Source organism: Pristis pectinata, chromosome 2, assembly GCF_009764475.1.
Source record: "Pristis pectinata isolate sPriPec2 chromosome 2, sPriPec2.1.pri, whole genome shotgun sequence".
In the NCBI taxonomy this organism is placed as follows: domain Eukaryota; kingdom Metazoa; phylum Chordata; class Chondrichthyes; order Rhinopristiformes; family Pristidae; genus Pristis; species Pristis pectinata.
Genome location: NC_067406.1, coordinates 123497903 through 123518972, shown reverse-complemented (window position 1 = coordinate 123518972; position 21070 = coordinate 123497903). Strand labels below are relative to the sequence as shown.

At 43.5% G+C, this 21070-nt stretch overlaps 1 protein-coding gene across 10 annotated transcripts in view; it reads left to right on the top strand.

Annotated features, from left to right (window-relative positions):
* LOC127567504 (nocturnin-like) overlaps positions 1-21070 on the top strand; it is a 463180-nt gene that overhangs the window by 422934 nt on the left and 19176 nt on the right. For 2 of the 10 annotated variants that reach the window (XM_052010479.1, XM_052010477.1), the window contains exons 2-3: positions 15932-16052; positions 17223-17340. In XM_052010479.1, the coding sequence (XP_051866439.1) occupies position 17340 (1 nt within the window). In that variant the 5' untranslated portion in view covers positions 15932-16052; positions 17223-17339. Of the gene's footprint in view, positions 1-9787; positions 9971-14787; positions 14803-15886; positions 16053-17222; positions 17341-21070 lie in introns of those variants that run through there. The other 8 variants (XM_052010472.1, XM_052010470.1, XM_052010476.1 and 5 more) reach the window with 7 other exon arrangements.

The window sequence follows — 21070 nt, the reverse complement described above, 5'->3', positions numbered from 1 at the left end:
GATTGTAAGTGGGATGGAAGCAACATTTCAGAACTCTGAATTTACGTACAAATAAATGTAAAAATCAGATAATCACCCAAAGGCAGAACAATGGCCACACTGTGTAGGGAGGGTATTAATGTCACTGGACATGGCAGTATCCCCTAGGAGAATGTGATAAACCTACAACTCCCTGAGTAATCGGTTCTTGAACTCAAATGTGCTATCAATGAAAGGCACCTCATCAGAAGCAAGAGAGAGAATTAATTTAAACCAACTGTGATGGAAACCTGGGAGCAGATTGCTTTGCTCATCTTCTGATTCAAAGAATGTCCACATTGGACAAAGTTGAAACCAATTCCTCAATTATTTTTTTACCACAAGGCACACATGACATTTTCTTTCCCTCTCTCATAGACCTTGAACTCTTTGCCCAATCTCCATTCACAACAATAACATCAGTTTCTCCCTTTCCCTGAGCGATGAGAGCAGGTTGATAACCACAATACTAGAAACAACCTTTTGTTTTCAACTTGTTAACATTAACTTTTCATCCATCACAGTAGGAAAATTAATTGGAATACATCCTCAATATGACAGAGTGCATCAGTTGCAACAGACCATGAAGGTCCTAATGTAGAAACGTGCAATGAGGACAGAAGTAGAATGATAAGGCTGTTGACCTCCATTAACGGTTCTCTTTTGTTTTTCCTATTGCCCTTCCCTTTTCATGAAGGTGAACACATTTTCCTGGGATACGCTACACTGTTCCCCCTCACTCCCTGATATATTGCAGAAATCCCCATAAATATTGATGCTGAGTGGCTAAGATTGACAAACCCAATATTTTCATCATCAAACATTCACACACCTCCACTTTCACCAAGGTTTGCTGGATAAAATAGATAAGATAGAAAAGAGGTGAGTCTCTGTGCCTGAGCTGGTGAGTTTCACTTGCAGAGTTGGGAGTTGGAGCAAGATTTGGAGCAGGACCTTTGCAAAGAGGTGAGTCTCTGTGCCTGAGCTGGTGAGTTTCACCTTGCAAGAGTCTAAACAAGGCACATTTGCAAATTGTTACCTGCTGACTGGCTTATCAACAGAGGCAAATAAAGGTAAGGCAAGTATGAGTAGAGTGGCCATTGTTGGAGCGGGGGAGCTGAGGCTTTGATTCAAGAGGCCAGTATTGGAGTGGGGAACCACAGAACCATACAGCACAAAACAGGCCCTTCGGCCCACCATGTTGTGCTGTCCATCAAACCACCCTCACACTACCTAACCCTTTCCTCCTGCATATCCCTCTATCTCACATTCCTCCATGTGCCTATCCAACAAACTCTTGAACCTGTCCAATGTGTCTGCCTCCACCACCACCCCAGGCAGTGCCTTCTACGCACCAACCGCTCTCTGGGTGAAAAACCTCCCCCTGACATCTCCCCTGAACCTCCCACCCATAACCTTAAAGCCATGCCACCTTGTCTTGAGCATTGGTGCCCTGGAAAGGGAGCTGAGGCTTTGGGGAGAAGAGGTGAAGGTAAGTCTCTGGTAAGTTTCTTTCTTTGATTTGGTGTTCCCTGTAGTGCAGAGTAGTGAGAATGGCCCCAGGGTCAGTGCTGTGTCCAGCTTGTGAGATGTGGGAGTAGTAGGAGACATCCAGTCTCCCTGATAACTACACCTGCATGAGGTGCATCCAGCTGCAGCTTCTTACAGACTGTGTTAGGAAACTGGAGCTGCAGCTGGATGACCTTTGCTCCTATGGGATACTATGGGACAAGAGCTACAGGGAGGCAGTCACTCTGAAGCTGCAGGTAGCTGGGTGACTCAGGAGCAGGAAGGAGAATAGGCAGGTAGTGCAGAGTACCCCTGTGGCTGTTACCATCAATAACAAGTATACTGCTTTGGATACTGTTGGGGGGGATGGCCTACCAGAGGAAAGCTGCAGTGACTGTGTCTCTGGCACTGAGCCTGGTTGTGTGATGCAGAAGGGAAGGTGGGAGAAGAGAAGGGTGGTAGTGATAGGGGATTCCATAGTAAGGGGGGCAGACAGGAGATACTGTGGACATGAAAAAGACTCCTGGATGGTATGTTGCCTCCCTGGTGCCAGGGTCAGGGATGTCTCAGATCGGGTCCACAGCATTTTGAAGGGGGAGGGTGAACAGCCAGAAGTCGTGGTACATATTGGTACCAATGACATAAGAAAAGAGATGAGGTCCTGAAGAGGGAATATAGGGAGTTAGGTAGGAAGCTGAAAAGCAGGACCTCAAGGGTAGTAATCTCTGGATTGCTGCCTGTGCCATGTGCCAGTGAGGTTAAGAATAGGATGATTTGGCAGATGAATGCATGGCTTAGAAATTGGCACAGGGGGCAGGGTTTCAGATTTGTTGATTATTGGGATCTCTTCTGGGAAAGGTATGACCTGTACAAAAGGGATGGGTTACACCTGAACTGGAGGGGGATTAATATTCTTGCAGGTAGGTTTGCTAGAACTGTTGGAGAGGATTTAAACTGGTTTGGTAGGGGGATGGGAACCAGAGTGATAGGTCAGAGCTTGGTTCATTTACTGTGCAAGTAGATGCAGAATGTAGAAAGACTGAGGAAGGATAAGCAGTTGAAAGAGCAAAATTGCAGTCAGTTGAATGGGCTGAAGTGTGTCTACTTTAATGCAAGAAGTATCAGGAACAAGGCTGATGAATTTAGAGTGTGGGCAAGTACATGGAACTATGATGTGGTGGCCATTACAGAGACTTGGCTGTCACAAGGGGCTGCTGAATATTCTGTGGTTTAGACTTTTCAAAAGGGACAGGGGCGGAGGTAAAAGTGGTAGGGGAGCGGCTTTGCTGATCAGGGACAGTGTCACAGCTGTAGAAAGGGAGGATGTCCTGGTGAAATTGTCCAGAGTCAGTGTGGGTGGAAGTCAGAAACAGAAAGGGAGCAATCAGTCTATTTGGAGTATTCTACAGACACCTTCCCCACCTTCTACACCCCCCCCCCCTCCCCCATAGCAGCAGAGATGCTGAGGAGCAGACCGGAAGGCAGATTTTGGAGAAGTGCGAAAATAACAGGGTTGTTGTCATGGGTGATTTCAACCTCCCTAATATTGATTGGCACCTCCTTAGTGTAAAGGGGATAGATGGGGCAGAGTTGGTTCAGTGTGTACAGGAAGGATTCCTGACACAGTATGTGGACAGGCTGACTAGACGAGAGGCCATACTGGACCTGGTACTAGGCAATGAGCTTGATCAGGTTTCAGATCTCTCGGTGGGAGAGCATTTTGGAGATAGCGACTATAACTCCTTGACCTTTACCATAGCCTTGGAGAGGGATAGGAGCAGACAATACGGGAAAGTATTTAACTGGGGAAGGGGGAATTATGATGCTGTTAGGCAGGAACTTGGGAGCGTAAATTGGGAACAGATGTTCTTGGGGGGGAAGTGCACAGTGGAAATGTGGAGGTTGTTTAAGCAATACTTGCATTGGGCTCTGGATAAGTTTGTCCCATTGAGGCAGGGTAAGGATGGCAGAGTGAAGGAACAGTGGTTGACACAAGATATAGATTATCTTGTCAAGAGGAAGAAAGAAGCTTACCTAAGGTTTAGAAATCATGTATCAGACAGGGCTCTGGAGGGTTACAAGGTAGCCAGGAGGGAGCTTAAGAATGGACTTCGGAGAGCTAGAAGGGGGCATGAGAAGTCCTTAGCGAGTAGGATCAAGGAAAACCCCAGGGTGTTCTACACATGTGAAGAATAGGAGGATGACTAGAGTGAGGGTAGGACCGATCAGGGACAAAAGGGGAAACACGTGCCTGGAATCGGAAGAGGTAGGGGAGGACCTTAATGAATACTTTTCTTGGTTATTTGCCAGAGAGAGACCTTGACATTTGTGAGGATGGCATACAATAGACTGATATGCTAGGGCATGTTGATGTGAGGAAAGAGGATGTGTTGGAACTTTTGACAAACACTAGGATAGATAAGTCATCATGGCCGGACAGGGTATATCCAAGGTTATTACAGGAAGCTAGGGAAGAGATTGCTGCGCCTTTGGCGACGATCTTTGTGTCCTCACTGGCTACAGGAGTAGTGCCAGATGATTGGAGGGTGGCAAATGTCCTCTCCTTTGTTTAAGAAAGGAAGTAGGGATAACCCTGGGAATTATAGACCAGTGAATCTTACTTCAGTGGTGGGCAAATTACTGGAGAAGGTTCTTAGAGACAGGATTTATGGGCATTTAGAGAAGCAGAGGCTGATTAGGGACAGTCAGCATGCCTTTGTGAGGGGCAGGTCATGCCTCATGAGCCTGATTGAATTCTTTGGGGATGTGACAAAATACATTGATGTTAGAGCAGTGGATGTGGTGTACATGGATTCTAGCAAGGCATTTGATAAGGTTCCTCATGGAAGGCTTATTCATAAAGTCAGGATACATGGGATCCAGGTAAAAACTTGCTTGTGTGGATTCAAAATTGGCTCACCCATAGAAGATAGGGTGGTAGTAGATGGAATGTATTCTGCCCGGAGGTCGGTGACCAGTGGTGGTCCGCAGGGATCTGTTCTGGGACCCCTGCTCTTTGTGATTTTTTTTAATATAAGTGACTTGGATGAGGATGTGGAAGGGTGGGTGAGCAAGTTTGCTGATGATACAAAGGTTGGTGGTGTTGTGGATGGTGTAGAAGTTTGCTGTAGATTACAACAGGATATTGATAGAATGCAGAGCTGGGCTGAGAAGTGGCAGATGGAGTTCAACCCAGATAAGTGTGATGTGATATACTTCAGGAGATCGAATTCAAAGGCAGAATACAAGGTTAATGGCAGGACTCTTAGCAGTGTGGAGGGACAGAGGGATCTTGGGGTCCACGTCCATAGATGCCTCAAGGTTGCCATGCAGGTCGATAGGGTTGTTAAGAAGGCATATGGAGTGTTGGTCTTCATTAGTTGGGGTATTGAGTTCAAGAGCTGTGAGGTGATGTTGCAGCTCTAGAGATCTCTGGTCAGACCACACTTGGAGTATTGTGTTCAGTTCTGGTCGCCTCATTATAGGAAGGATGTGGAAGCTTTAGAGAGAGTGCAGACGAGATTTACCAGGATGTTGCCTGGATTGGAGAGCATGTCTTGTGAGGATAGGTTGAGTGAACGAGGGCTTCTCTCTTTGGAGAGGAGGATGAGATGACTTGATAGAGGTGTACAAGATAAGAGGCATAGATTGAGTGGACAGTCAGACTTTTTTCCCCAGAGTGACAATGACTAACACAAGGGGACATAATTTTAAGGTGATTGGAGGAATGTATAAGGGGGATGTCAGGGGTAAGTTTTTTAGTGTGGTGGGTGTGTGGAATGCACTGCTGGCAGATATTGTGGGGGTAGTTACATTAGGGACATTTAAGACTCTTAGATAGCCCCTTATTTTTCTATCATTCATGTGGCTATGTGGGAGGAAAGGGTTAGATAGATCTTAGAGCAGGATAAAATGTTGGCACAACATTGTGGGCCAAAGGACCTGTACTGTGCTGTAGTGTTCTATGTTCTAAAATCAGGAGTTGGCACTCAAACTCAGACAATGAAGCCAATTGTAGATACATGCCACAATTCTCCACCCCCCACTGAAATCAACTAACTCTGCACAGGCACGGAATTCAACTTCTGAACTTCCCTTTTTAACGTTGTTCACCTCTCTATTCACCAACTTTGCTTGGAGAATGCAGATTCAAGTTTTAAATTCAAAGGCCATGAAGTACAATTTTGAACAAAACACAGAAGAATCTAATCAAAAATCTGATGTTATACATGAGTTTATGCATGGGTCACATGAGTTGCTAAATTTGTCCTGAGTCCTTTATAATTACACATACATTCTGGTGACACATATTCGGGACTTTCTGGTCCCTAAGTTTCACTTAGCAGGAGCCAGGACTTGACGTGAGAGTTTAAAAGAGGTAGGTCTCATGACTTGCTGGTGAGTTTGACTTAACAGGTGCCTAAAAGAGGCTTATTTGCAACTTGTTAACAGTTGATTGGCTAATTAGCTAATTGACAGAAGCCAATAAAAAGTTACGGTCAAGCAGAATGGCCATTTTTGGAGTGGGCCAGTGTAAGAGTGGAGAGCTGAGGCTTTGGCTCAAGAGGCTTCAGTGTGAAGGGGCAGACTAAGTGGCCCAGGTGTTGGGCGTGAGAGCAGCTCTTTGAAAAGGCTTCAGTGAGAAGGCACAGGTAAGGTTTTATTTGGTTGTTGATCCTTAGTCCTTGGTTCAGTGTAGGCAGAATGGCAGTTAGGACAGTGGAATGCTCCTCCTGCAAGATGTGGGAAGTCAAGGAACCTCACACTCTACCTGATGAGTACATCTGTGGGAAGTCACCCAGATGCAGCTCCTAACAGACTAGGTCAAGGAACTAGAGGTGCAGTTGGATGTACTCAGGACCATCTGAGATGCTGAGGGATTCGTAGATGAGAGTTTTAGTGAGGTAAATACACCCAAGGTACAGGCTTCAGATAGATGGGTGACCACCAGGAGAAGTAAGGGCAGTAGGCAGTCAGTGCGCTGTTGCCCTGTGGCCTTTCCCCTCACTAACAGGTATACCTCTTTGGATACTGAGGGGGATGTTCTTTCAGGGACTATCAACAGTAGTCATGTCTCTGGTACTGTCACTGGCTCTGAGGCTCAGAGGGGAAGGGTGCAGTGATAGGAGACTCAGTAGTGAGGAGGACAGACAGGAGATTCTGTAGTTGCAGAAGAGATGCCAGGATGGTGTTGCCTCCTGGGTGCCAGGGTCAAGGATGTCTCTGAGCAGCTGCAGAAAATCCTCAAGGGGGAGGGTGATCAGCCAGATGTTGGTACAAATGATATTGGCAGAACAAGGGATTAGGTCCTGCGGAATGAGTATAGGGAGTTAGATAAGAAATTAAAATCCAGGACCTCAATGGTAGTTATCTCTGGATTACTCCCAGTGCCATGTGCTAGTGAGTCCAGGACTAGAAAGGTTGACCAGATGAATGCATGGCTGAAGAGCTGGTGCAGGGAGTCAGGTTCTTGGATCTCTTCTGGGGTAGAGGCAAACTGTACAAGAGGGACAAGTTGCACTTGAACCAGAGGGGGCCCAATATCCTGGCAGGGAAATTTGCTTTTGCCACCAGGGAGGGTTTAAACCATATTGGCAGCAGGGTGGGAGTCAAGAGAGTGAAGTCAGTGAGAAGATGGGTAAGTGCAGCAACTAAAGTGTGTAAGCCTAGCAATCAGGATAGTCATGTATACAGTAAAAGGGCACATAGGACCGCTGCTTTAAATTGCATCTATTTCAATGCATGTAGCTTAACAGGTAAGGCAGACGAACTAAGGGTGTGGATTGCCTCTCGGAACTGCATATTGTAGCCATAACAGAAATGTGACAGAGAAAGGCAGGACTGGCAGCTCAATGTCCCAGGATACCGATGCTTTAGGTGTAACAGAGGAACAGGTAAGAGTGGAGGGGGTGTTGCCTTTTTGATAAGGGAGGACATAACAGCAGTGCTTACAGAGGATATTTTTGAGGGATCATCTAATGAGGCCATTTGGGTAGAACTTAGAAATAAGAAGGGGATGGTCACCTTGGCAGGGCTATATTATAGACCACCACCCCGCCCCCCCCCCCCCCCCCCCCCCCCCCCCCCAGTAGTCACCGGGAACTTGAGGAACAGGAGTGTCGAGAAATTGCACTTAGTTGTGAGAATAGTGGGGTAATGCTAGTGGGAGATTTCCCAGTATCGACCAGGCCACCCAGAGTGCAAAGGGCCTGGACAGGGTGAAATTTGTGTGGTGCATCCAAGGCAGTTTCCTCACAATATATTGAGTTTTGGCCACTGTTATAAGAAAGACATTATCAAGCTGGAGAAGGTGCAGAAGAGATTTATGTGGATGCCACCTGGACTAGAGGGCCTGAGCTCAGGGAGAGGTTGGCCATGCTGGATCTTTATTCCTTGGAGCATAGGAGAATAAGGGATGATCTCTCAGAAGTTTATAAAATCATAAGGGGTATGGATAAGGTGGACAGTCAGTCTTTTCCCCAGGGCTGGGGAGTCTAAAACTAGAGGGCACGGATACAAGATGAGAGGGGAGAGATTTAAGAGGCCTGAGGGGTAACTTCTTTACACAGAGGGCAGTGAGTACCTGGAATGAGATCCCAGAGGAAGTGGTCGAGATGGTACAATTGCAACATTTAAGAGGCATTTGGATAGGTGCTTGGAGGGTTATGGACAGAACATGGCCAACTGGGACTAGCAGGGAGGATGCTGTGGTCAGCATAGACCATTGGGGTGATGGGCCTGTTTCTGTGCTGTATTACTCTGACTCTGTATGCACAGAGACTCTCTGAACATGTGCAGTGACATCAAACAGTGTGGGATGCATGTTTTGGATCCCAGCCCAATGTCATCCCTAACCACTTGTCTCCCCCCAGACACTAGATTGCAACCTCCTTGATGCCTGACCTTCAAATTCCTGATTCCCTCACGCCAACTAAAGGTTCAGTTTCCCTAAATACCAGGGCCCCTCTCAACTCCACCCTCCACCCAACCACAATAGCAGAATTAGCAGAAGAAAGTGTTTGTGAGCACTTCCACATTATGCCATGGGCTTCCTCCAGGACGGAGTATTGTCACACATGAAACGGACATGATACAGCCACAGATATAGTTAACCACAGATTTGCCACATTGCTGAGTAATGGCTACTGTGCAGAATGAGCACACAGGCCCAGCAGTAACAGGATACGTTAGTAAGCTTAATTTGCAGATATTGCAAGCAATTTACCCAAGTAATCCTAATTAAACATGGTTCTCAATTTGTATTTAAAAAGAAATCATAATAATCAGGCTGTAGGAGATGATCATTCCCAGATAAATTCAACTGACAGTAAAGTCTTTGATATAAAATCTTTAAAGTGGATTTTCTCTGAGAATTAAATCTAATACACCCCCTCTATATTCAGTGCTGTAATATTGACTTTAATAAACTGTTCACACTCCACATTAATGGCATTATCATTTAACTAACATTCAATGGTGTATCTACAAAATCTCAGTTTTGCTTTGAATCTTCTCATTATTTTCTTTTGAAAGGACAGGCATACTTAAACCTGTTCCTGCCACGATCGTATTGATCCTGGCTGTAAAATGTAACCAAACTTTAATGTTGCAATTAAGATAAGAATTCAGTCCAGTTTGTACATTGTAATGAAAGAGCTTGCTTGGATATTTTAATTTGTTGTGTTGAAAAATGCATCAATGAGGGTTAATTAAATCTTCCAGCATGCAAGTATAAAGGAAAACAATTCACAACTAATGATTTTTCCCTGGTGGGTTTTTGAGACCCATTACCCTGACTTCTACCCTTTGTTTTTCAAATGTAATGTCACTTTATTCAGGTTAGTGAAGCAATGATGTGATCTGTCAGCATGTAGTTTCACTTTGGGATGGAGAAGTTTGTGGCAGTTCCTCTAAGGAATGTTTGTTAGGCCAATCAATACCTTACACCTACAAGCATGAACAATCTGTCCATTAGTACCTTAAAGTGGCATGAGAAGACCAAGATTATATCAGTTCCACAAGTTTCATACTGAAAATAAAAAGTTCCAAAATCTGTAAACTAATTGGTTTCCTCAAATGATGTGCGATTTGTTTTCTTTTCCAAGAAGTGAGTTGCACCTTGAATGTTTCAGTCCCAGAAATATAAGTTCTAATCACAGTTGAAATCTCCCACAACTTCCAAAAGCTCCTCAATGCACTCTGTACTAACCCAATGTAACTGCACTGTGTAATGTATTAAATAAAATTAATTTACATAAAGAGAAGACATGACAAAATCTAATCTTCTGAAAGAGAAGCAGGAAGCCATAAAGGGAGAAGAACAAAGAAAATAAGGACCATGAAAAGAGACATGGAAAAGGACAAGTACAGGAACAGCAACGGGGATGAGACATCTGCATTAGTTCTGACGTACACAAAACACTCCCTCAGGAGATCATCATGAGTAAGTGAATAAATGAAAAATCATTACACTTCCTCTTTACATGGTTTCTCTTTCAGTCTTGCTGTTCTATAAATCAATCTAATTCATGTATCTTGATTATACCATAATTTGATTTAAATCTGCATAATCAAATAACTTATTCATATTGAAGATTTCACCATGGAGTTATGCAGAAAGACTAGAAGTATTACAGTTGTGGAATTCAATTAGCACGAATTTTGTAAGAATTCACTCCTAACAAATGTAATCCTATGAAGAAAAATTCTGAGTGCTGAACTCTGAACGTAATCAAATGAGGCCGCAAAATATTAATCTCTCATAAATTATTTGTTGAATATACAACTTAGAATCTTTGGTCTTTATTCTAATTATACAGTACATGTAGCAAAGTTCTTTTTCTGATTAAAATTAAACACAATTAACTATTTCTACTAAAATCTGTTTTATGTTTCCTTTATTCAGAGTGAGGGAGGAGGAAAAGAATATTTTACCATATCTATTTTGCTTCATGATTGTTAACTTTCATCTCCCAAGTCAGACTTCACAGTGCACATGAATATGTACAAGATAAAACAAACAAGTCAATTGGCCTGACAAGTCTGTGCAGTTGTTTACCCTTCATATAAGCAAATAGTGAGTCACATTTATCTATCCTGTTCCCATGACCCATACCCTTTCATCTACCTACATTCACTGCAATTCCTTAATTTACCTCAAAGAATTTGATAAATTTTGTCAAGCTCAATCAACCCATTAGAAACCTGTGCAGCCCTAATAACTATTTTCCTTCAATTTAGAAACATGGCAATATCATCTATAATTACAGTTCTAGCTCAACCTGCTGTGAACTTTCTCACATGCCTGTAACCATTGGTATTGGTTTATTTCACTTGTACTGAGGTACAGTGAAAAACTTGTCTTGCATACCCATCGTACAGGTCAATTCATTACACAGTGCAGTTACATTGGGTTAGTACAGAGTGCATTGATGTAGTACAGGTAAAAACAATAACGCTACAGAATAAAGTGCCACAGCTACAGAGGAAGTGCAGTGTAATAAGGTGCAAGGTCACAACAAGGTAGATCATGAGGTCAGAGCCCATCTCATTGTATAAGAGAACCATTCAATAGTCTCTTTACAGTGGGGTAGAAGCTGTCCTTAAGTCTGGTGGTACGTGCCCTCAGGCTCCTGTATCTTCTACCTGATGGAAGAGAATTTTGATTATGCTGGCTGCTTCGCCAAGACAGCAAGAAGTAAAGACACAGTCCAAGGAGGGGAGGCTGGTGTCCATGATGCACTGGGCTGTGTCCACAACTCTCTGCAGTTTCTTGAGGTCCTGGGCAGAGCAGTTGCCATACCAAGCTGTGATACATCCAGATAGGATGCTTTCTATGGAATTACTGGTCTTCCTTTGGAAAAAGTTCTTACAATATTGGCCATTCTCCAGTCTCCCTGCACACATGAACATTTTACAGAACCAGCATTTCTGGAACCTTAGGTCATTCTCTCCCTTAGGAAATCCTGATTGACCCTGTAATAAAGACAGAAAATTCTGAAAACACTCAGCAGGTTAACAGCATCTGTGGAAAGAAAAACAGTTATAGTTTCAGAGCTGGGAAACAGAGAAACAAGTTCATTTTCAGTAGCAGAAGGGGTGGGTGAGTGAGGAGTAGAACAAAGGGAATCTCTGATAGGACAAGATAAAATGTGTAGTAACACTTAAAACCATATTATGCTGCTTTGTCTGCTTAATGCATTGTTAATAGCAAGCTGCAGGACATGCTCAGTTGGCCAGAATATTACCAGTACAAAAAGAAAAGATATCTTTAGTAGTCACATGTACATCAAAACACACAGTGAAATGAATCTTTTGTGTAGTGTTCTGGGGGCAGCCCGCAAGTGTCGCCACGCTTCTGGCGCCAACATAGCATGCCCACAACTTCCTAATCTGTACATCTTTGGAATGTGGAAGGAAACCGGAGCACCGGAGGAAACCAACGCAGACATGGGGAGAATGTACAAACTCCTTACAGACAGTGGCCAAAATTGAACCCTGGTTGCTGGCGTTGTAATAGTGTTATGCTAACCACTACACTACCGGGTTTGCCTGCCAAAACGGAGCCAGGCAGAAACAGTCAATTGTGATACAGACAAAGAAAGAATGAGACCTAAAGCTGGAGAATTTGATGGAGTCTTGAAGACTGCAACATGCTCAGATGGAAGGTGAGGTGTTGTGCCTCAAACTTGTGTTGGCCTCATGGTAACAGTGCAGGAGGCCCCACAGAGGGAGTGGGATAGTGAATTAAAGAGGCAGGCAACTGAAAGCTCCTGCAGACTGAACATAGGTGTGTCATAAAGTGGATGCCAAATCTGTGTTTAGTTTCTGTAAAGGAGACCACATAGTGAACGTTAAAGTCAGCAAGCACATGTGAATCACTGCTTCAGCTGGAAAGACTAGGTCACTAGATGGTGGGAAGGGAAGGAAAACTAGATGTTGCAAGTCCTACTGAGAGCAGTTCAGGAGGTTCTGATGAAGGAACTTGTTTCTCTCTGTTTCCCAGCTCTGAAACTATAGCTGTTCTTCTTTCCACAGATGAAGGATCCCAGACCTAAAATGTTAACTGTTTCTCCTTCCACAGATGCTGAGTGTTTCCAGTGTTTTCTGTTTTTATTTCAGATTCCCAGCATGTGTATTTTTTTTTATTTTCACTGATTGATCCTTGTTTTGTCTTCCTTTAGCCTCACTAACTTATGTCAACATTTCCTTTAATACATCACTTTATTGCTCACCTCAGTCTCAATCACTTGAACATTCTTCCTGCTCTTCAATTTGCTTCTCAACAAAAGTGAATTATAAGTACTTTTCAAATATCTCTACCCCTTTTCATCAGTCTTTCCAAATGGGTTGCACTTAATTTTAATGATTCCCTTTGCTCTTAATAAATCTATAAATATTCTTTTTTTGATATTTTTCTCTATCTCATAATTGCTCTTTTTATATGCTCTGTTAGTTTTCTTCTATGTTATTTCTATTGATCTCTTCTTCAATCTTAATTAATTTCTAGCCTCAATATTTTGTCACAGAATCCTAAAGTGAATAGTATATTGATTCCCCTGTTTTTCTTGTTCGGTTTATTGTATTGCTAATTTCTATCAGCTTCAACATCTTTAAATGTGAACATGCACTGAAGTGAAAATTTTCATTCAGCTTTGACTGGTGTTACCAAATCTGTGTGCATTTCAAATGCTGTCAATGAATTGAGGTTAATTCATAATGAAAGCTACCCTAGCTGCATGCCACACTAAAATAACTTCAATTAAATTATCGAAATCTTGGGAGTTCATGAATTGAAATCTGAGATCCGATGCATGGCATGGATAATATCATTGCTACATTCCACAGAAAACAGTTGACATCATGCCTGTGGGCAGGGAAATGTAAATCTCTCAGCAATTTCTTGATTGTCTTTAAAACGATTGCTCAGATTCATGCTGAAATCCAAAAGGAAAAAGAAATTTTTTTTAATATAAAACTGAAAGAACAAAGTCTCTGAGTGCCCTCATGGCACTTGATGAATGGAGTAGCTGAGCTGTATTTTCAGAATTACATCAGGAGCCACAAACTTAAATCTGTATCTGTTCAACTTAAATTAGAGTTATCAATCAAATAAATTCAAAGACTGTATTGAATTGAAGGTCTTCCCTAAACGCCAGTCACAGGTTTAACACTTGTTCTGGGCTGTAGATTGAAACAATTGAGGCCATCTTCTGTAAATGATACTGGTATATAATCCTATCCATAGCACAAAAGGAGCAAACAACATTGTCAAAATTAGCTTTCATTAGAAGTAGTTTTCCTTTTGTTGGCCTTCCTCGCCTTTAATATGCCCTCTTCATCATTTTGCTCTTACTCTTGGTTTCCGTTAGATTCTTTTTCATTTCCCCCCCTCTCCCCCACTACCCCGCCCCCTTCCCTACTTTTGTCTGTGGTTCTCTTTCATGCTCTTACTTTTCGTCGTTCTCTCTTCTCAATAAGAGGAAACAAACAAGGGCAGTGGAACTTTGACAACCTAATTCCAATGAATCGTTTAAGAAAACTGTATCAAGCCCACATTTTATTCCTTGTATCTATTGCATGATTGGTTAATTTTGCCAGTGAGGTAAAGTCTGTATACTTTCAGTGAAGTAACCTCAACCTTAAATCATCCAAGAATGTTTTCAGCAAATAATCTTTTTGCATTACGTGGCTAAATGCCATGTAACTGTTTACATTCTCCACCACTTACCACAATATTTTTCAATTATCCTTCAACCTATTCTTATTGCTAGTTATCTTAGTGTACCAATGCTCTCTGTGTAACCTTAGTGTTCAGTCATTAGCAGTGAATCTTACTTTACATTATCATGAGTTGATCTTCTGTGCTCTTCCACAGGTATTCTTCGGGTAAAATGGAGTGAGGAAGTGAGAGATAACTGGACATGCAACTGTAAACCCCATTTTAAAGTTGTATATTCTGGCCTTACTTTTAATTCCCTCACAACCCTAAGTCCATGTTCGTAATGCAAATATGGGAAACTATAACTGAGTTCATTTCTCCAATCTCAATGTCCCTTCACACTATCAATCAGTTGGGCCAGATAGGGACTAAGTCATTGTCAGAGCAAGCAGAATGGAGGTTGTCCTTATGACAAGAGCTTTGGATCATTTATACTGACAAAGATTAAATCCCCACAGCAGAACTTTGAGCTGATCTGTTGGTTGTGGTATCACCTAGCTTTTACATGCTGATTTTGCTCTTTAGGCTGCATGGAGTCTTGATTTGCAACCAAGGTCAGTACTAAATTTTTATGCATGCGTGTTGCTGCTTCCAACTTTTAGTGCTTTCAATTGATTTTCAGATTTTTTAAAATAATAGTCATTGAACGTTACAGTGTGAAAACAGGCCTGTTTGGCCCAACAAGTCCACACCAACCATCAAGCACCCATTTACACTAATCCCACACTAATCCAATGCTGTTAAGCTTCTTGAGAGAGTTGGTGGTGCCACTCATCCAGGCAAATGGAGAGCATTCCATCACTCTCCTGACTTGTCTTGCAGATGGTGGAAAACATATGACATGTCATGAGGTAAATTACTCACCATAGGATACCCAGCCTCTCATAAGATATTGTAGTCACAAAGCCACTTAGCTCAGAATTTTCATAGCTTTCTCTAGAGGTAATTGGTTTATTATTTTCACATATACTGAGTTACAGTGAAAAGCTTTTGTTTGCATGCTATCCGGACAGATCATTCCACTCATAAGTACATCGAGGTGATACAACAGAAAAAAAAACACAATGCAGAATATCGTGTTACAGTTACAGACAAAGTGCAGTGCAGGTAGATAAATAAAGTGCAAGGGCCATGACATGGTAGATTGAGAGATCAAGAGTTTATCATATAAGAGGTCCTTTCAAGAGCCTTACAACAGCAGGATAGAAGCTGTTCTTGAGCCTGGTGGTACGTGTTCTCAAGCTTTTGTATCTTCTGCTCGATGGGAGGGGGGAGAAGAGAGAATGACTGGGGTGGGAGGATCGTTGATTATGTTGGTTGTTTTCCCAAGGCAGCAAGACATGTCAATGGAGGGGAGGCTGGTTTTTGTGATAGACTGGGCTGTGTTCACAACTCTGCAATTACTTGCAATGAACTTGTGCTAAAATTGAGCCTTGGAAAAACAGATTTAACAATGAGAATGTGCAAGTCCTGGTTTCTTGGGCTTTAAAACATAAGATGGTACTGCATTACTTAAGAATAAACAAGCTGCACTGTGTCAGAGCTAGGAGAGTTGTTGCCACACAGCTCCAGTGACCCAGGTTCAATCTTGACCTATGGTGCTGTCTATGTAGTTTGTTCATTTTTTTTGTGACCTAGGCTCAACTGCCTTTGATTCATTAGTGATCTTCCTTCCATCATCAGATCAGAAGTGGGGATACTTGTCGATGATGCACAATGTTAAGCCCCATTTGCAACTCTTCAGAAAATGAAGATGTCTGTGCCTACATATACTAAAACCTAGACAACATTTAGGCATGGACTGGTAAGTGGCAAATAACATTCATATGACTGAAGTCCTATGCAATGACCATCCTCATGTGGGTTCAATCACATATCCTCAACATTCAATGGCATTTCCATCACCACATTCCCTTGAACAGTGATATATCAATGGCTACAATGTGTGTGATATACAAAATACAATTGGATTTCTTGCTATTGCTGCTTGAATCACACCTCCCAAACCTGCAACCTCTACCACTAAGATGTGGCAAGGACAAGCAGGTGCATTTTGAACACCATTTTTGCAGGTTATCCTCCAAGTTGCACACTATACTGACTTGAAAATATCCACCAATACCCACCACCATCCCCAATACTCTCTCTCTTCCAAACAACCCAACATCCACCCACAGCCTCCTTGATTTCTTGTGGTTTACTGCTATTCTAAATCTGGGTTTTATAAATGTGCACCAAATTCTTGTGAAATTTCTCCACATTATTCTATTTTTATTCATACGTCAAGATCTAGGTATCCCAGGCAGGGCCAGCATTTATTGCCCATCCTTAATTGCGCTTGAGAAAGTGGTGGTGAGCCACCTTTTTGAACCGCTGTGCAGTACTTCCATAATGAATTGAAAGATTGACAATGTATTTCCAAATCAGGATAGTGCGCACCTTAAAACTGCAGGTGGTGGTATTGATATAGAAAAATAATAAACACAGTACAAAGTTCTTTACTTTCTCAGTAGCATTTGGTCAATACGTTCAGTGTCTACACTTCCCGCTGTCTCGGGAAAGCAGCCTACATAATCAATGACCCTCCCACCCCAGTCATTCTCTCTTCTTCCCCCTCCCCCCCCCCACCCCCCACCCCCCACCTTCCGTTGAGCAGAAGATACAAAAGCTTGAAAACATGCACCACCAGGCTCAAGGACAGCTTCTATCCCACTGTTACAAGACTCTTGTACAATAAAGATGAACTCTTGACCAACCTACCTCATTATGGCCCTTGCACCTTCTTGTCTACCTGCTCTGCACTTTCTCTGTAACTGTAACACTATATTCCACATTCTGTTATTGCTTGTCCCTTTGTGCTACCTCAATGTACTTATGTTTTGAAATGATCTGTATGGATGGCATGCAGAAGTTTTTCACTGTATCTCGATATGTGACCATAACAAAATAATTACCAATGATCTTTCTTTTACAGAGCACTATTGCCACTCATTGGGCCCTCTGGGCTGATACCTCCTACCAGATTCAGCCCCTCTACCTCCAGTAGCCGAAGGACCCTTCCCCACAGAGCCTTGTGTTATGTGCTGCTGCAAGTAAGCTTTTCACTGCACCTGTGCATACTATGCACTTATGACAATAAAACTTGACTTCTGACTTTGCATTGGCTGCACCAAACCTCAGCGCATCGCCGGCTTTTTCTTTATATCCCAAAATAAACTTTATTCATCATAAAAAAAACAAACTATATACAACAATAAAACAGTGCAAACCGTTACATTCGTGTACAGATCAATCATTAGTGTTACCCTTCTATATAAAAAAAACACAGCACCGATGCCACTCCTGTGGCTCTCCCGGGGTAAATATTGTAATCCAGTATTTACAATATTTTAAGGGCTTTCTTGCCTGACCCCCGGCCCCTCCAGTGGTAGAAGAACCCTAAACTCTAGTCTTTCCCCGCTACTGTTACCCTGCGACAGCTTCACTCACTCCGATTCAACTTCAACACAGATACTTGGAGTGTCACGATATCAGGTAGGGTACCACCACCCAACCACGGTAGGAGAGGTGGGTTCTGCTCAGTGATGATGTTATTAATCTGAAGCATGCTGCATGAGGTTCCAAGGTATGAACTAGGCATTGTTAGAGTGATGCATAGAGGCTGTGCGTTCAGCGTTACGGTGTTGTGTGGGTGCATTGAGATGTCAGTGTTGACGTGACTCTGCATCCGCCCCTGCCTGTTGTGTGAGGGTGCGGCGGCGGCGCTGCTGCGTCACTGGGCCGGAGGCGCTGTCGTTGCGGCGGGGCAGGGCTGGTGAGGCGAGGCGGGGCCGTGAGAGTCCCAGTCTTGGTCCGACTCCGGCGGGCGTGTGGTGGGGGAGAAAAGCTCGGAGGTTGGCGGCGGTGATGTATCAGGTACCGGCGCGGCTGTGCGCGACCTTACTCCAGCGGGACCTTCTGCAGCTCATGTCCGGCTCTTCCCCCGCGTTCCGGCGCAGGCCCCCGCTGCGGAAAACCGAACCTGCCGTGGGTGCTTCCGACACCGCGGCTCCCGAGGCGGAGGCGGCGGCGACCGGAGGAGGCGGGGGGGGCCGGAGTGTCCGTCAGTGCAGCGGCCGGTGAGTGGGGAGGGGAGAGAGGGTTCCGGGGGCAGAACCGGCCGGGGGGAGGTCTGGGCACAGAACCGGCCGGGGTGGAGGAGGAGGAGGATGGCAATGGCGGCTCCTGATAGAGGCCGGGGTGGAGGGCACCGTGTGAGCGCCGTTAGGCCACGTTTTGTCTCTGCTCCGTGCGGGGGAGGTAGGGAGCTCCGATCCTCCATTCATTGCCGCGACCGCCAATAGTTTCACCGATACTGGAAGCCGTCGCCTTGAGTGGAAACTTTGAACCCTTTCCAAGGGATGTGGAGGTTGCCATGTGACTATCAACCGTGTTTGTGCTGTTGAGACAACTGACTAGTTTCTGGGTGGAGTTGAGGTAATGATTCCAAACTTGGGGGCACTTGGATCCAAATTTATTTCCCCACCAGCGTATCATGGACTTTGACCTGTCTGATCTGTTGGGTCTTCTCCAGGATTTCGATGAGGTGTGCTTGTACGTTCTGCAACTAAGAGTGCAAGCTTTCATTACCGCACACAAGGTGTTCCAGGGGCTGGGTGAGATCGTAAATTCTCCGTTTCTGGAAACGCGAGAAACTGCAGATGCTGGAATCTGGAGCAGCGCAGATAACGCTGGGGGGGCGCAGGAGGTCAGGCAGCATCCATGGAGGGAAATGGACAGTCGATGTTTCAGGAAGAGACCCGAAACGGCGACTGTCCGTTTCCCTCTATAGATGCTGTCTGACTCGCTGAGTTCCTATAGCATTTTGTGTGTTGCTCACGGTTTGTGGATGAGCTAATACAACTTCTCTTGTGTTGTGTGCTGCAGTAGGAAAACTTTCTCTGAACCTATTTACTACCTTCCCCTACTGATCTCCCTGTTGGATAGTGTACCTGGTATGTGTTTTGGAAGAGAGTGGCGGCATATTGTCCACCCTTATTTACAGGGAAATATTGGACTCACACTTGCAACATTTAAGAGGACCACAGGAGGTCAATCTGCCCTTTCTGTTCCTAGATGCTTCCAGAGCTGGAAAATTTCTGCAATCTAATCTGACTTTCCAACTCTTTGTCAATGCCCTTAAGGATAGTTCCCATCAGAACTATAAAGCCTGTATATCCTTAATTCACCCACCATCCCTCTGGTTGAAGATTCCTTCTCTCTTCCTGCCTTCTTCACTCTCCTTCTCCCCCCCCCCCCCCCCCCCCCCCCCCAATTCACCTTGCTGTTACTATAAATCTTTGCTCCTCATTATTGACCTTTCTACCAAGGGAAATTTATCTTTCCTGCACGTCTACATTTTGACTTAAAATAATTCTAAGTGTACAAGTTAAATCTATGTTCCCAAGAAAATGACTAAATTATTGATTAAAATTTTCCAGTTCTGGCAGCATCTTTGTAAATGTTTATTTTATTCTGCCATCACATCCTGCAATGTTCCCATGATTGTACATAGTTTTTTGATGAAATAGTAGTCATTGTGGGTAATGGGATTTGATGTGGTATATATAGAATTGCATGAAGCATTTGAGAAGATGACATACAATAGGCTTGTCATCATGATGAAAGGCAATGGAAAAAGAGCCTTGGCAGCATCATTAGAAAATTGGTTAAGTAACAATTAGCAGAGGTGAAAAGTTGTTTTCTGGACTGGAGGCGAGTGTACACTGGAGCCTTCCAGAATTTTTTACCAGTACCACTGCTTTTCTAATTAATATTTTTGAATTGGGTGTACAGTGCACAATTTCCTAAGCTGCAGATGATACAAAACTTGGAGGTATAGTGAACTACGAGAAGGATAGTAATTGATTTCAGGGAGATAGAGAAGGGTTAATACAATGGGCAGTAAAGTGGCAGGTGAAATTTAATACTGACAAATGTGAAGTGCTACATTTTGGTATGAAAAACGAGAAGCAGCAATATGAACTAGAGGGTACAATTCCAAATGTAGATACAAGAATAGGGAGTGCCTGTTTAATTAAAAGTGGCAGGATAGGCTGTGAGAGAGGTTAAAGTTGAATGTGAGATCCTGGGTATTTAAGTAGAAACAAAGTATGAGAACATGGAAGCCATGATGAACATTTTTAAACATTGGTGTAGCCAAATCTGGGGTATTGCCTAAATCTAGGGGGCAAATCTAGCAAGGCATTAGAGAGGTGGCAGAAGAGATTTACCAAGATGATTTCAGATATGAGGGACTTTAATTCTGGGGATAGATCAGCAAAGCTGGAGTAGTTCTGTTTGGAACACAACAGATTGAGGACATTTGGATATATAAAATTATAAAGGACATAGAGTAGATAGATGCAGTTTCTATTGGTGGGTGGAGGGAAAGTCAAAAATTACAGAACATAGAATGGAAGGAAATTAGCAAAAAAAAACAAAAAATGACATGAGGAATACTTTTTTTTTCAGTAGGGGTGGTTAGGTCTGGGAATGAACCACCAGGGTAATGGTGGAGGACGATTCAGTGGCAGCATTTAAAAGGAGCTGTGTGTGTACCTGAAAGGAATGAATTTCCGTAGCTTTGGGGAGAAGGAGGGGGAGTGGGACCAGCTGGATTGCTTTTACATATTGACCTGACTGGCCAACTGGCCACGAGTGCTATAAGCATTCTGTGATCAGCCTGTTGCTAGAACATTGACGAACATTTTATGGTTAACTAGCATGACCTCCTTGTTCTTGTGTTCTGAGCTTTAGCCAAAAAAGGAAAGAATCCTATAC